We start from the raw sequence: 14358 nt of genomic DNA, 5'->3' as shown, positions 1-14358 counted from the left end.
AGGATGCAACAAGCCATGAGTTCCCCAACTGGTTCCAGTATTGCAGCTCTGATTTACAGCATGCATAATCTTATAGGGTTCTGGAGTGACTTCACCCCACAGGAACTCTAACAGGAAGCTGAAGTCAGTGTTGCCCTAGGTATCTGACAATGAAGCTCATGAAATCCAAACTATTTTCTGAGTATCTCTTAGGCTACTATGTCTTATGACCCAGAAAAGTGATTGAATAACTTAAAGACTGCTTAAACTCAGGAGCAGTTATTTTTTCCCCACCCACCATACTAGACCCCTTCCCCCAAAGAAGCTGGCCTGGGATTGGAAGGTAAACATGAAAGGTGCCAGTAAAATCCTAGCTTTCCATTCTCTTGATTTCCCCAGCCCTTCGAGATAATCGAATTCAGCTGGTTACCTCTACGCCCCACGAGCTCAGCATCAGCATCAGCAATGTGGCCCTGGCAGACGAGGGCGAGTACACCTGCTCAATCTTCACTATGCCTGTGCGAACTGCCAAGTCCCTCGTCACTGTGCTAGGTGAGACTCCCAAACCCCAGTGTCTCTACAGCATGCTTCCTTGCAAACAAACCTCCCTAGATGGGTCCCTGAAGCAGCTGGGAGCCTGGCAAGTCTCCAAGCACTTTAGGAAAGTTCAGCCTGTGTTCCCCTGGCAATGGGATAAAATGTAAAAAGAAATGGGTTTTAATCCTTTGTGCTCTACTTGCTGTTTGATCTAGGACAAGGTTCTTACTCTCTTTGAGTCTGAATTTTCTCTTATAACAGAGAGATGATCATACCCCTTCTACTTACCTCCCAAGATGGTGTGAGGAAAACACAAGACATGCATGTGTTGTAATTTCCAAAATAAGTACCCCAGTTGCTTACATGCTCTCATCTTCATCCTATATTTCATCTTATATTTCAACTTCCTTCTTTGCGTCTCTGAGACTCACACTATTTCTGTGGCCACCCAATTGTGCTGTAAGTGGAGGGTCATATATCATGCCTGTGCTATGGCATTACTCCTCACTGCCATGCTGTCTCCTGCAGGCCTTCCTTTCTGGTCCTCAGGGAGGAGATCAAAAAGAAAGATGATTTATCTAGTCTTCTACCCATCAGAAATTATAGTAGAACCTAGGTACGCAGAGAAGCCATCTCCACAGGGAGAGCAGAAGTGTGACCCCATGGGGCCTCTCCTTCCTATCCTGGCCATCCCCTATCCATGGCAGGAATTCCACAGAAGCCCATCATCACTGGTTATAAATCTTCATTACGGGAAAAGGACACAGCCACCCTAAACTGTCAGTCTTCTGGGAGCAAGCCTGCAGCCCGGCTCACCTGGAGAAAGGGTGACCAAGAACTCCACGGTGAGTACCTCCTGCCTTGGGGTTATAGGAGAAAGTGGTGCTGGAAAGAGAGAGAAGTGCCTGTCTGTGAACGTACACAGGAGGCATGGTATGGAAGAGAAAAGGGGAATGACATATATTTTGTGTGCACTCAAGTGCCTATGTGTGTGTTGGGGCCTACATTCTACCTGCCACAACTTTCTAAGTTTATCTAGGTTGAGACTCACCATCTGTACGTCTACAATGAAGCCCACATGATATCTGTATGTTAGGTTTACTCTGTGTCTCTCTCTGTGTGTTTGTGTGTGTGCCACTGTTTCTGCACTCTAGGAGAACCAACCCGCATACAGGAAGATCCCAATGGTAAAACCTTCACGGTCAGCAGCTCGGTGACATTCCAGGTTACCCGGGAGGATGATGGGGCGAGCATCGTGTGCTCTGTGAACCATGAATCTCTAAAGGGAGCTGACAGATCCACCTCTCAACGCATTGAAGTTTTATGTATGTCATGGGCTTGGGTATGAAGAAGGATGAGGTATGAGATGAGGACCAGGGAGAAAGAGAATGCAGGTGACTGTGCATGAAACAACATGCACAGTTAAGTGAATAGGTAAAAAATGAAACAAGGACTGCCGGGACTAGGCCGGGGTTGGCAAACTCTTTACAGAGGGCCCAGTAATGAATATTTTAGGCTTTGAGACCCATACAGCCTCTGTGTCAACTACTTAATTCTGCCGTTGTTGTAGGGACGCAGTCATAGACAATATGTAAACAAACGAGCTGGGCTGTGTTCCAGTAAAACTTTATTTACAAAAGAATGCAGGTGGCAGGATTTGGTCCAAGGGGATACCAACCCGTGGGCTAGGCCGGTATAATGTAGCCAGGCTGCAAACTGTCGTCGTAACTGTGGTAACTCAGGATTCCCAGGAAGTAGTTTCTAGTCTGCACTCCACCACTTACTAGCTGTGTGATATTCAGAAGATTACTTTACCCCACTGAGCTTGATTCTATATTTGCTAAGTGAAAGAGATGAGCGTGGGGATCACTACAGTTTTATCTTGGTTTAACAATTTATGATTTCAAGAAAATATGGGTGGTAGGAAAGCACAGTTTCCCTGGCATCATTATTCCCAGATCTTTTCCTTACTGACTACTCTTCTATTTGCCCCAGCTGCATGTATTTTCCTGGGATTCTGACCTGAAATGGCCACTGTCACTGTCATTACTCCTGGCCCTTCCCAGGACACTCACACCCTCTGTGGAATTTGCCTTTAGTATGGTTAGGACACTTCTGAGGAAGTTTGGAAACGGGAATTTCTCATCTGAGGAAATTCGGAAATTTGTAAAGAACAGCCTCTCTGGGTGGAGGAACCAAAGGGAAAAGAATCAGCTAAAGTCCAATGGGAGAAGTTAGAGTTAGGAAATGGTGTATTTCTTGTCCTAACTTACCTAAAAGTTGGACAGTTTTCAAAATAACCAAAGCCCTTCATCCTCTTCTTGTGGAATCGACCTAGGCCCAATTATTTTCCTAACTTCAGTGTTATTTAATCATATCTTAGACCCATTACTCAAACTTTAACCTGAGGTACGTTTAGGGTGCATCACTATTCATTTAGCAGACTCAATCCACAGGCCGACAATCCGGATTCTAGCCGCAGTGCTGCCGCTTACTAGCTGTGCTCCTTTGGCCAAAGCATTTCATCTTTCTGTGGCTCCTGCTTACTTTGCTGAGTTATTGTGAGGATAAATAAAACAATGCATGTGAAAGAACTTTGTAAATGTCAAAGTTCTATATTCTGATTATTTGTTCCTAGTGTGAGGCCCTGACCTGGAGCTTTTCCCCCCGCCCCTTGGTCCCTGGCCAGAGCTAAAGCCTTGGTCCCCTGCCTGAGCCCCAAAGACTCCTCTGTTAGACACCAGACCATCTGGCAGTTACTCGCCAGGGACCCTTTTAGCCCAACTGTGATCAGCAGTCAGTCAACAAATGCTATACTCCAGGCACTGTGCTAGAGGTTTCTATGGCCGTGGGGTCCCAGAACGCCCATTCTTTCACCTGGCCTGATTCTCTGTGTCCCATTTGATTTGGCTGAAACACGTTCATTAACCGGTTGTTAAGGTTGGCTCTATCCTTAGGGGAAGCTCAGCCTCTTTATCTGTTGTTCTCGACCAGCATCTGGTTGTATTGTTCTGAGCGGCCATCTGGACCTAGCCTCCTAAGCAGCCCTTCGGCATCAATGGCAGATGCCATTCTTCCTTCACAGAGCCCTTCTATATTGTGTCAGTGCCTTTTTGCAGCCAAAATATGACCCTGGTCTCTTGCTGTTTCAAAGCTCTCACTTCGTGTTTGCACTGACCATTCAAAATGATGTTTTGTGTTCAAGCATTGCTTCCAGTTCTAAGCTCCCTTGCAGAGCAGAGAGAACTGAGAAGTTGTGAGCTCAATATGTGACAAGTTCAAGTTTATTTGTTCTGTAAAAGATATGTATTAGGTCTTTCCTATGTGCTAGGAGGTTTGCTAGGCACAGGTAAACCACTCATTTCCCTTCTCAGCTTTCTGTTAAGACATCTCTTAGGGCCTACCAAGGACAGACCTTCCAGAATCCTATCACACAAGGTTGCAAGAGAAGTTGCTCACATATTCAATAGCAATAATGGTCCTTGTTCATGAGAAGTAGGAGAAGGAAGGTCTTTGTTGCACTTCTTGAGCTGCGGAAACATTTAGAGGTAGAAGCTGTAGTGTGCAACTAAGTGAGGGAATCTCCTAAGCCGTGTGGGGAGGTTTTCATTGATACCGTTTCCTTCTCCACAGACACACCAACTGCGATGATTAGGCCAGACCCTCCCCATCCTCGTGAGGGCCAGAAGCTGTTGCTACACTGTGAGGGTCGCGGCAATCCAGTGTAAGAAGATCCATCTCCTGGTCTCCTCCTTACTCTCCACATTCTCAGATTGCCTTCTTCACATAACAGCTCCTTCCTATCTCCTCTGTATTGTCTGACCTGAGCCTCTCATTTCCCTGACTGTCCAATAATGTCCGCCTGCAATTAGTTCTTCTGCAAAGCAGCACAAGTGGGAAGGGGCCACTCCCTAACTCAGTCCCTGAGTTTCCCACAAAGGCCAAGTTAAAGTAAGATACAAGTCTGGAGATCTACAGCTTCCCCAGAACGAACCCCAAGAGGCCACCTGGCGTATAGCAGCTCCAGTGTCTCTGGCCCCGATAATTTCTCCAGCCTCATCAAACAGTCCTTGACATCCCTGCTCCCAGTTATTTTTTTTTTCTTTTAGCTCCCTGGCCTATGCTCTCCTGAGTTCTTCTGATTTGTCTGCCTCGACAGCCCCCAGCAGTACCTATGGGAGAAGGAGGGCAGTGTGCCACCCCTGAAGATGACCCAGGAGAGTGCCCTGATCTTCCCTTTCCTCAACAAGAGTGACAGCGGCACCTATGGCTGCACAGCCACCAGCAACATGGGCAGCTACAAGGCCTACTACACTCTCAACGTTAATGGTAAGCCCTCCTCAGTTCTCTTCCTCCAGAATCTCCTTTCTTTGTCCATCTTATTCCCTTTTTTAAAACGCTTCCTGATAACATCCTCAAACTGTGACGGGGAGTGGAGTAAAGGAAAACCAGCCCACCACTGGGGTCCCTGAGGGCTTAGGTCCCAGGTCCACTCTAGAATGTGTAATGGCTGCTTAGTGAAAAAACATTAGAAGGGTGGGCTCTCATCTGCCTTTCTTTGGTAGTGGTGGCCTGGGTGACACCATCTTCCATCCCCTGCACTAGTCTGACAACAAGAACAATAATTCTGTGTGCAGAGGCCCCAAAGCCTCTCAAGTGCAGGCGCAGGTGCATTTCCTTCTCTAACTGACTCTTCTCAGAGTTGCTTCTCCTAAGACTAGGTATTGGGTGCATGCAACTGCTGTCATTTTTTTTTTCTGCCCACCTTAAGCACAGTGTACTGGGTCTGGACAGAAAATAGAGAGAAGCTTGTACTATGCCAAGAGACAGAATCTTTTCTCAGATGCCATATCTTCTAGAAGGACCAGGTGATGCTCCTTCTCTGAAGTTCTTCTCAAGGCTGTGACCACAAAACCCAGCTTCAGGAGTAGTGACAGGGTGACATAGAGGCCCCTTTATGGAGAGTTGACGGGGGATTTTTTTGAAGATCCCAATGGCTGTGGGTCCCGCCAGAAAGTCTTATCTTTTCTCAGAATAGGGGAAATGCATTGTCGGGGAAACATCAGAGGCTCCCTTACTTGAGACACTCATTAAAACAGTTGAGGGGATAAGAGCCAGGCCTCCCAGCGATAAGAGGTCTGAGTTCTTGAGATCAGAATGTCTGGATGGGTGATTCCCACTCCAGGGGCAGACCTCAGCATGTGGGAGCTGCCTCAGCACAACAAGGCTATTGTAGGATGCCAAGAGCAAGGACAATGCACTGAGCTCCGGTCTCTGCCCCCAGATCTCTCCAGACCAATCTGATGATGACTGGCAGTGAGAGAAAGTTCTTATGCCCTTGTGGTTGGTATCTTGCCGATCTCCCCTCTGCTCTGTGCTCAACAGCCAGGCAGAGGGAGTCCTGTTGGACTGCGTCTGTTTCCAGTGCTGACGCCTGGTGGTAGAAGGAGCTACTGCATCTGCTTCCAGGAATATCCTTAAGTGGGCGGGACTGGAACGAAATTAAATGCAGTTCTACCTAGAGACAGGGGCCTGTAATTGATGACCCCAGAGGTCGTTTGGCCATGGAAACCTGTGCTTTTCTAAGGAACCGCCATTTCCATAGCCTGTGGAATAAGTATCCAGGATTGATTTTCCATGTGGACTGTCTCGCATACTCCCTGAGAGACAGCAGGTAAACTCACTCTGCTTCCTCCAAGTTACACCATCACCTCCACCCCAATCATATCATAGATTTCCTGGACTCATCCTCTCCCTCCTCCCAAGCAGGGCATAAAAAACCAGAACACAAATGTTTTCTTTTCAAATAAGGTGTAGACAGGCAAGGAACTGAAACGCAGGCCCAGCCAAGCCTGAGGAGACATAAGGTAGGAAAGACAAAATATGTAAGGAGTCAATGAGGCATTAAGACTCAAGCTGAGTCCATGGAAAACAGCAGCTCTCCCATGGGTGGGAGAGTTATGTCTATGGCTGCATCAGAACCGTGTGCTGGGCCCGTGCGAGTCCTCAGATATTTGGGACTCTGGCTGTGGCTGCTGATGTCTTTGCCACACCCGGCCCAGTCTGTGCTGTTGATCCTCTATATAGGTTGTCAATCCTCTACATAGGTTGCCATGGAGGACAGATGCTATATATTCAGTGGCAGAGACATCCACTAGCATGAGAGAAAGCATCTTTTCCTTTGCACAAACGCTTTGAGGGTGGCAAAGTGAAGACGGAGTCCCAGGCCTCCTCCTTGGGAAGGACTAGAGGCTTGGGGTTTCACTGGAACACTAAACTCACCTGCCACAAAGGAACAGTGTTCTTTACATAGATGATAGATTGTGGCCCCTTACATCTATCATCTTTCGTAAGGTGCTGTCAAAGTGCCTAATTCTTGGCTCTATCAGGTTTTACTGTTCCTTCCCTATCTGATCTTAGGGCAGTGGGTGAATAGGCTGAGAAGGCCCTTAGAGCTAGGGGAGCTGGCTCAGAATATCAAGCAGACAGGAGGGTAAGAGGGAATGGGGACAAAGAAGGAACACTCTGATAACCCAGAAATTAAAAAGAAAAAGAGGGAGAAAAGAAAGAAGGAAACAGGGCAGGAGGAGGGAGGAAAGAAGGAAGAGAGGCAGGAAGAAGGAAGGAAAAGAAGAAGGGGAGGGAGGGAGGAAGAAAGGAAGGAAGAAAGGAAGAAATGGAGGGAGGGAGGGAAGGAAGGAGAGGCATTAAAGCAATGATCTTTGACCAAGGCCAAGCTTCAGTGCCAAGAACTCAACTGAGATGACTAGGTATGGGCAGATTTATTTATTTATTCATTAATCCATCAATTTGTTTTAACAAATACTATAATCCAGGTGTGGCGTATAAGCACAAGATAAGGCATGATGAATGATACTGCTCCATTTTCCTGATGTTAGTACCTGTTCCCTGCTGTGTAAGACTATTCATGGCCAAGTTGGAATGCTATAAGATAAGGGCTCTCCCCAGATCTGACTGTGTGTGTTGCCCTTTCTTCCAGACCCCAGTCCGGTGCCCTCCTCCTCCAGCACCTACCACGCCATCATCGGTGGGATCGTGGCTTTCATTGTCTTCCTGCTGCTCATCATGCTCATCTTCCTCGGCCACTACTTGATCCGGCACAAAGGTCAGAGGCACAAAGAGAGCATCAGCAGAACTTGGGAGGGGCAGGGAGACCAATCAGAGGCAGGCACGAGGAGAAGCAGACAGTGGAAAGGGCCTTCAGAGACTTGTCAGCCCTTTGGAGTGTTTAGGGAATTAAAAATGGAGCCAACCCTATCATTGCCAACCCTGTGATAACTGAGCACCACCAACCCCGCAGTAAAGCCTGATCACTTGGGGATCGTCCAAGTGAAATCAAACCTTCCCACTCAGTCAGCGGTTGCTCCCATGCTGCTCTACCTCCAGGTCTCCTGCTGCAAGACAGAGAGCTCCTGAAACTGCATCTCCATCTCATTGCTTCCTGCACTTTCTTCCTTTCTGTCTGTTTAACCTCATTTTCTTTCTCCTTTGATCTCATTGCCTTTCTTTCCTCTCCCCTTTTTTTACCTTCTCTCTTATATCCATGCCTTCTCTCTACCCTCTTCTCACATTCCTTCCTCTCAGACTTCCTGCTCTGCTATTAATTCTAGCCAGCGGCCTGACTCCATAGGCTGGTCATACATAAGCCAGATCTCAATTGCTTTGCTCCTGAAGCTGACATAGCAGATCCCCCGTCACCAAGTTGCGTGCACACGCATGCATACACACACACACGTGCGCGCGAGCACACACACACACACACACACACTTCTCTTTCTTGCTTTGTATTATAGATGAGATTCTACTTAGGGGTAGGATTCATTATTCATGAAGGGTGTGGTCAGGTGAGGCATGTTGGAAGCAAAATGCGAATTAGGTAAGGTGGAGTAGAAGAGAGCTATTGGCAAGAGAAAAATTACTTGAGCAGTGTGTGAGTGGGTGGGTGAGAAAGTGGGCAGGGTGGACTCAGAGGTTGGGAAGCTGCTCCTGAGAGGAGAAGCCTCTGTCTCTACACAGGAACCTACCTGACACATGAGGCGAAAGGCTCCGACGATGCTCCAGACGCGGACACGGCCATCATCAATGCAGAAGGCGGGCAGTCGGGAGGGGACGACAAGAAGGAATATTTCATCTAGGGGCGCCTGCCCACTTCCTGCGCCCCCCAGGGGCCCCGTGGGGACTGCTGGGGCCGTCACCAACCCGGACTTGTACAGAGCGACCGCAGGGCCGCCCCTCCCGCTTGCTCCCCAGCCCACCCACCCCCCTGTACAGAATGTCTGCTTTGGGTGCGGTTTTGTACTCGGTTTGGAATGGGGAGGGAGGAGGGCGGGGGGGAGGGGAGGGTTGCCCTCAGCCCTTTCCGTGGCTTCTCTGCATTTGGGTTATTATTATTTTTGTAACAATCCCAAATCAAATCTGTCTGCAGGCTGGAGAGGCAGGAGCCCTGGGGTGAGAAAAGCAAAAAACAAACAAAAAACAAAACCCTGGAGTGTTAGGAGGAGAGTGAAGGTAGAGGGGTGAGGAAGGGTAAGGGGCAGGGCTGGTTTGGAGCTGGGGGCTCTCACCAGCCCTCCTTTCAGCCTCTACAACAGAGCAGCTTCCCAGACTTCTCCAGGAACCCAGAAACGGGATGGTTGTCGGCAAAGGTTGGGAGTGGCTTTTCCTCTGGTAGCCACACACCTGAGCACTATGGACAGGGAGGCAGGTGCCACCTTGACACCTCTCTTCCATAGCAATGGGAAAGTGATGAGTGCGGGAGTCCTGAGGAGATGTGGCCTGCAGACAACATGCAGCCATGCAGGGACCCAGGACTGTAACCTGGGGAGGATGCGGGTCCCTGCAAGGAAGAGTAGATTTGGAGAGGAAGGATGGAGGTGGACTCTCACCCCATTCCTCCCGGAAATGAACAAAGCCGGGCCCTTTCCATAGGAACTGCCCTTGGAGATAGCAGAGTGTGGCTGCCCCTCCTTGCTCCAGCAGCTGTGGGAGAGGCACTGCTCTGGGGCCTGAACTGCCTCTGCTTCCCCCTCTGAGGGGCCCCTCACTCTTACCCAAGACTCTGGATTGTTGCACGGCAACCACTCCTCCCATGGCATTGCTCAGCAACTACTTCTCCCTTCCTGGCCACCCTGTGCCCCCTTCCTGGTCCCAACGCCAGCCCTTCGTCCTTCCTCCCTCAGCAGCCAGGCAGACATAACAACAAAACTACTAAAAGGAGCTTCACTGCAGTGAGCTGTTTCCTGCCCAAACTAAGGGAATAATGTGAACTGTGTGCATGTGTGTGTAGTGTGTATGCATGTGTGCATGTGTGTGTGTGTGTGCATGTGTGTGAGTGAGTGAGAGGCAGAGCGAGGGACTGAGGAGGAGGGCTAAGAGCCAGGGGTCCTGGGCAAGTGGACAGGGCTGTGGGACATGTTGGGGAGGCTTTGGGAATGGGGTATTCCTAGTCAGGGTTCACACCTCACCTGGGATGTTGTTCCATGCTGGTATTTCCTCTGCCACCCCAATGCCCATCGGTCTTGGAGAAAGGAGTCCCTGGGTGTGTGTTTGCCCAGCTGTCCATTCTATCTCTCCCTTAAACACAGAGCATTCAGCCCTTCCCTGGATTTCCCTCCTCTGAGCCATGGAGTCAGTGCCACAGCCTTTGCTATGCACCTCTCAGGCCTCTCCTTGGCGTTGACCCTGGAAAGACCTACCACCACCTATTTTTCCCATAGTCTGTACCCAGTGAGTTGAAGGCTGGGTCCCCACCCTTCCTTTTGATTTCCTGTCTTCCTTCTCATGGCCCCAGCTGGTTGCCGTGGAGATGAGGTTCCTGGTCCTCCCTGTCCTGGCTGGACTGCCCCGCCTCAGATCCAGGATGCCCTTGGCATCGCTCCCACCCTCCGCCTGCTTTTCCTCCCTGGTCTGACAATGGGCATGCAAAAAGGGGCAGCTGCAATCTAGCAGGCCTGCCCACCCCCCTTCAGTTCAGGTAATACAGTTGTGAATCTTCCAGCCGCTGGTTAGGGCCTTGGGCACCACAGGCAGCCCCTCACCTAAGCCAGGGCCTACTCTTCTTACAACAGCAAGAGAGCCCTGGGGCCCCAGGCCTGTTGAGCTTCTTGTCTCCCAGCACCCGCTTTTGGGAAAATGACTTTTCCTCTTCAAGCTGAACCACTTTGTCCATATTACACAGAAGCCATATTTGTACGGGGGGTGGGAGGGGGAGGGGCTGTTGTGCTGTGTGTGTCTGTCCAGGGGTGGGGGGGTGGGGGAAGGGAGCAGGGAGGGGATCGTGTATCTTTATAATCTTTCTAACTCTCCTGTGCTAATCTCAGAGGGGTCACCCTCAATATATCTGGATTATCCGTGTCATTCAGCTGCCTCCTTTCTGCTCCTCTTGCTGCTGCTGGGATGTGTGTATGTGAGGGTCTTCTTCCCATACCCCTTGCACCTGGTGCCTGGTGCCTCCAAAGGTGGTGTGTCCCTTGCCAGGCCACTCTCAAGAATATCTATGTACAGCAACAATATAACTCTACAAGGGAGAGAAGTGTGTTCACTTCCTTTTGCTAAGCCCTTCCTTTCCAGAGAGTGTCTTGGGGGGCATCTGACTGCTTCCCCCCACCCTCTGCCAGGCATTGCTGGAGAATGTTAAGACGGCGATGGAGATGCCATCAACCCCACCCTGCAGAGCATCACCAGACACCACCAGACCAAATTCACTTTCCAGCCCCTTCATGTTGAACCTGAAACTTGAGCTAGTGTCTTGGGAGAAAAGGGGGAAATCTCTACGAGGTACCCATCCTTCTGCACCTTAGGTCTGAGGTGCTTGGCCCCCTAGGAAGCCCTACATGAATGGGACAGAAGGTCCTTAACAACACTGGAGATGAAGCAGCCGATGCTGTTTTGGACAAATGAAACGGCGTCCCCTAACCAGCCCTTTCTATCTCATTGCTCTGACTTGGACACGCCATGGCTCACCGCTCCCAAAGTCCCCACTATGTCTCCCTAGCTGAGGAAATAAAAGCAGAGAGGGGTGACGAAACAGTGACGATCCTGGGGAAACAGCTGAGGAGGGGAGGGAGGGGGAAGAAGCCACTAAAAAAGTGAAATGTGCTTGGGAGAATCGGCCTGCCTGCAGGGTAGATGCCCTTTCTCTCTGCTGGCCAGCTCTGCCCCTCAGTGAGAAACTTTACATATTGCTAAGATGCCTGGCCAATGAAACAGTTCCAGAGACTTTATGTCCCCCAGTAGAAATATGAATAGAAATCACCCTGTGGGCAATGGTCCCATTTTAAAATATGCTGTCCCATTGTCCCCTAGAGCCTACTTTAACTTGTCAGACCATGTATTCCACTTCATATGCAAGAGGCATGCACTGAGCCCATAGGTGGCTAGGCAAACACCGAATAGTTCCCTGAAATGGCTTCATTATGCAGCCTCGACAGCCACCCCAACCCTCCCACTCTCACACTGAAACACCCAGACCTAGAGATAGCTAGACACACCCAGACACCCGCCAAGCCCCTCACATACAGATATGTGCACAATGATACACAGCAAACGTACACAGAGTTCAGTACACACAAAGAGTTCACACCCACATGCACACACCCCTCAGGTGGGACAGAGTTGACCACCACCACCTTTCTCCCAAACACATGGCTTTTGAACTGCCTTTCCTTGGATCCAGTTCAAGGGGATGGAGGAGCAGTGAGAGTCAGCCGCCCTTCCACTCCAATTTCCCAGCACCTCCCTTATCTCTGCCTCACAAGTCACCCAGCCCCCCTCTCTTCCTTCCTTGTGCTTGAAGAATCTCTCCTTGCTGGAAAGCCCCCTGTTTTCTCAATCTCCCTTTCCACTTCGGTAAAATGCCCACTTTCTGGTCCCCACCTTTTTCCTGAGTGTAGTCCCAACCAGTCAAATCCAACCTCAAAACAGGAAGACCCAAGGCCAGTGACCCCCATAGGCCTGAGGCTTGTGCAGGCAGTGGGCGTGGTATAAGGCTTCCTGATGCCCCCTGTCCCTGCCCAGAACCTGATGGCCCTCATTAGTCCTTGGCTCTTATCTTGGAAGCACAGGCGCTGACAGCCGTCCCAGCCCTTCTGTCTGCGGGCCTGAACCAAACGGTGCCATGGGGAACTGTCTGCACAGGGTGAGTATGGGGCCAGGCCCCAGAGTCCCTTATCCCTATGCCCCTCATTTCCCCTGCTGTTTGCCCCTCAGTCTTTATATCTCTTCCTTTTCCTCCTCATCTTTTCTCCCTTCCCGTTTTTTCCTCTTCCTTCAAAGTCTTTTTCCTTCTCTCCTTCCTATGCTAGCCTCCTAGCTCCCTCTTGTGTCCCTCCCTTTGCCTTTGAGTCAGTTCCATCCTGGTCTCTTGGTGCCTTTCCTTCTGACCTTGCACTGCTCCTCCAGCCCCAGCTGCCCTGGCTTCCCCAGGACTGTTCCTGCTCCGGCTCTTCAGGCTCCCTGCTTTGTCCTTTTCCACTGTCCGCACTGCATCTGACTCCTGCAGAGACCTTGTTCTCCCACCCGACCTTCCTCTCTGTCCTCCCCTCCCACCTGCCCCTCAATTCCCAGGAGACTCTTCCGGTGTAACTCTGATGGCCTCCTCTGGGTATGTCCTCCAGGCGGAGCTCTCCCCCTCAACTGAGAACTCAAGTCAGCTGGACTTCGAAGATGTATGGAATTCTTCCTATGGTGTGAATGATTCCTTCCCAGATGGAGACTACGATGCCAACCTGGAAGCAGCTGCCCCCTGCCACTCCTGTAACCTGCTGGATGACTCTGCACTGCCCTTCTTCATCCTCACCAGTGTCCTGGGTATCCTAGCTAGCAGCACTGTCCTCTTCATGCTTTTCAGACCTCTCTTCCGCTGGCAGCTCTGCCCTGGCTGGCCTGTCCTGGCACAGTTGGCTGTGGGCAGTGCCCTCTTCAGCATTGTGGTGCCCATCTTGGCCCCAGGGCTAGGTAGCACTCGCAGCTCTGCCCTGTGTAGCCTGGGCTACTGTGTCTGGTATGGCTCAGCCTTTGCCCAGGCTTTGCTGCTAGGGTGCCATGCCTCCCTGGGCCACAGACTGGGTGCAGGCCAGGTCCCAGGCCTCACCCTGGGGCTCACTGTGGGAATTTGGGGAGTGGCTGCCCTACTGACACTGCCTGTCACCCTGGCCAGTGGTGCTTCTGGTGGACTCTGCACCCTGATATACAGCACGGAGCTGAAGGCTTTGCAGGCCACACACACTGTAGCCTGTCTTGCCATCTTTGTCTTGTTGCCATTGGGTTTGTTTGGAACCAAGGGGCTGAAGAAGGCATTGGGTATGGGGCCAGGCCCCTGGATGAATATCCTGTGGGCCTGGTTTATTTTCTGGTGGCCTCATGGGGTGGTTCTAGGACTGGATTTCCTGGTGAGGTCCAAGCTGTTGCTGTTGTCAACATGTCTGGCCCAGCAGGCTCTGGACCTGCTGCTGAACCTGGCAGAAGCCCTGGCAATTTTGCACTGTGTGGCTACGCCCCTGCTCCTCGCCCTATTCTGCCACCAGGCCACCCGCACCCTCTTGCCCTCTCTGCCCCTCCCTGAAGGATGGTCTTCTCATCTGGACACCCTTGGAAGCAAATCCTAGTTCTCTTCCCACCTGTCAACCTGAATTAAAGTCTACACTGCCTTTGTGAAGCGGGTGGTTTCTTATTTTGTCTGGGGAGAAGAAGGAGAATGGAGAGAGAGACATTTTTATGTCAGACTTTCTTGCCAGTGTCTGCTTCTATAGCTGGCTTGGGAAGAAGGTGAATGATGAATAAATACCCTCAGGGTACACAGATGTTCTCTTGAGGTGTGGGGTC

At 50.5% G+C, this 14358-nt stretch overlaps 2 protein-coding genes across 3 annotated transcripts in view; both read left to right on the top strand.

Moving 5' to 3' along the window:
* CADM3 (cell adhesion molecule 3) overlaps positions 1–9061 on the top strand; it is a 29667-nt gene extending 20606 nt beyond the window's left edge. For both annotated transcript variants that reach the window (XM_003820976.7, XM_003820977.7), the window contains 7 exons: positions 379–531; positions 1224–1361; positions 1671–1841; positions 4150–4240; positions 4676–4845; positions 7517–7642; positions 8554–9061. In XM_003820976.7, the coding sequence (XP_003821024.1) occupies positions 379–531; positions 1224–1361; positions 1671–1841; positions 4150–4240; positions 4676–4845; positions 7517–7642; positions 8554–8672 (968 nt within the window). In that variant the 3' untranslated portion in view covers positions 8673–9061. The remainder of the gene's footprint in view (positions 1–378; positions 532–1223; positions 1362–1670; positions 1842–4149; positions 4241–4675; positions 4846–7516; positions 7643–8553) is intronic.
* Positions 9062–10889: 1828 nt separating this feature from the next.
* Positions 10890–14191, top strand: ACKR1 (atypical chemokine receptor 1 (Duffy blood group)). Its single transcript, XM_003820979.5, has 2 exons — positions 10890–12673; positions 13152–14191. The coding sequence occupies exons 1-2, from the start codon at positions 12653–12655 to the stop codon at positions 14139–14141; spliced, it is 1011 nt and encodes a 336-aa protein (XP_003821027.1). The 5' UTR covers positions 10890–12652; the 3' UTR covers positions 14142–14191.
* The last annotated feature ends 167 nt before the right edge of the window (positions 14192–14358 follow it).

Source organism: Pan paniscus, chromosome 1, assembly GCF_029289425.2.
Source record: "Pan paniscus chromosome 1, NHGRI_mPanPan1-v2.0_pri, whole genome shotgun sequence".
Classification (NCBI taxonomy): Eukaryota; Metazoa; Chordata; class Mammalia; order Primates; family Hominidae; genus Pan; species Pan paniscus.
The sequence above is the reverse complement of the archived record's forward strand: the minus strand, read 5'-3'. Positions and strand labels throughout refer to the sequence as shown.

Coding starts and splice junctions, on each gene's coding strand:
- ACKR1 (XM_003820979.5), top strand. CDS start 12,653: ATGGGGAACTGTCTGCACAGG. Junction 12,674..13,151: donor TGGGGAACTGTCTGCACAGG/GTGAGTATGGGG, acceptor TATGTCCTCCAG/GCGGAGCTCTCCCCCTCAAC.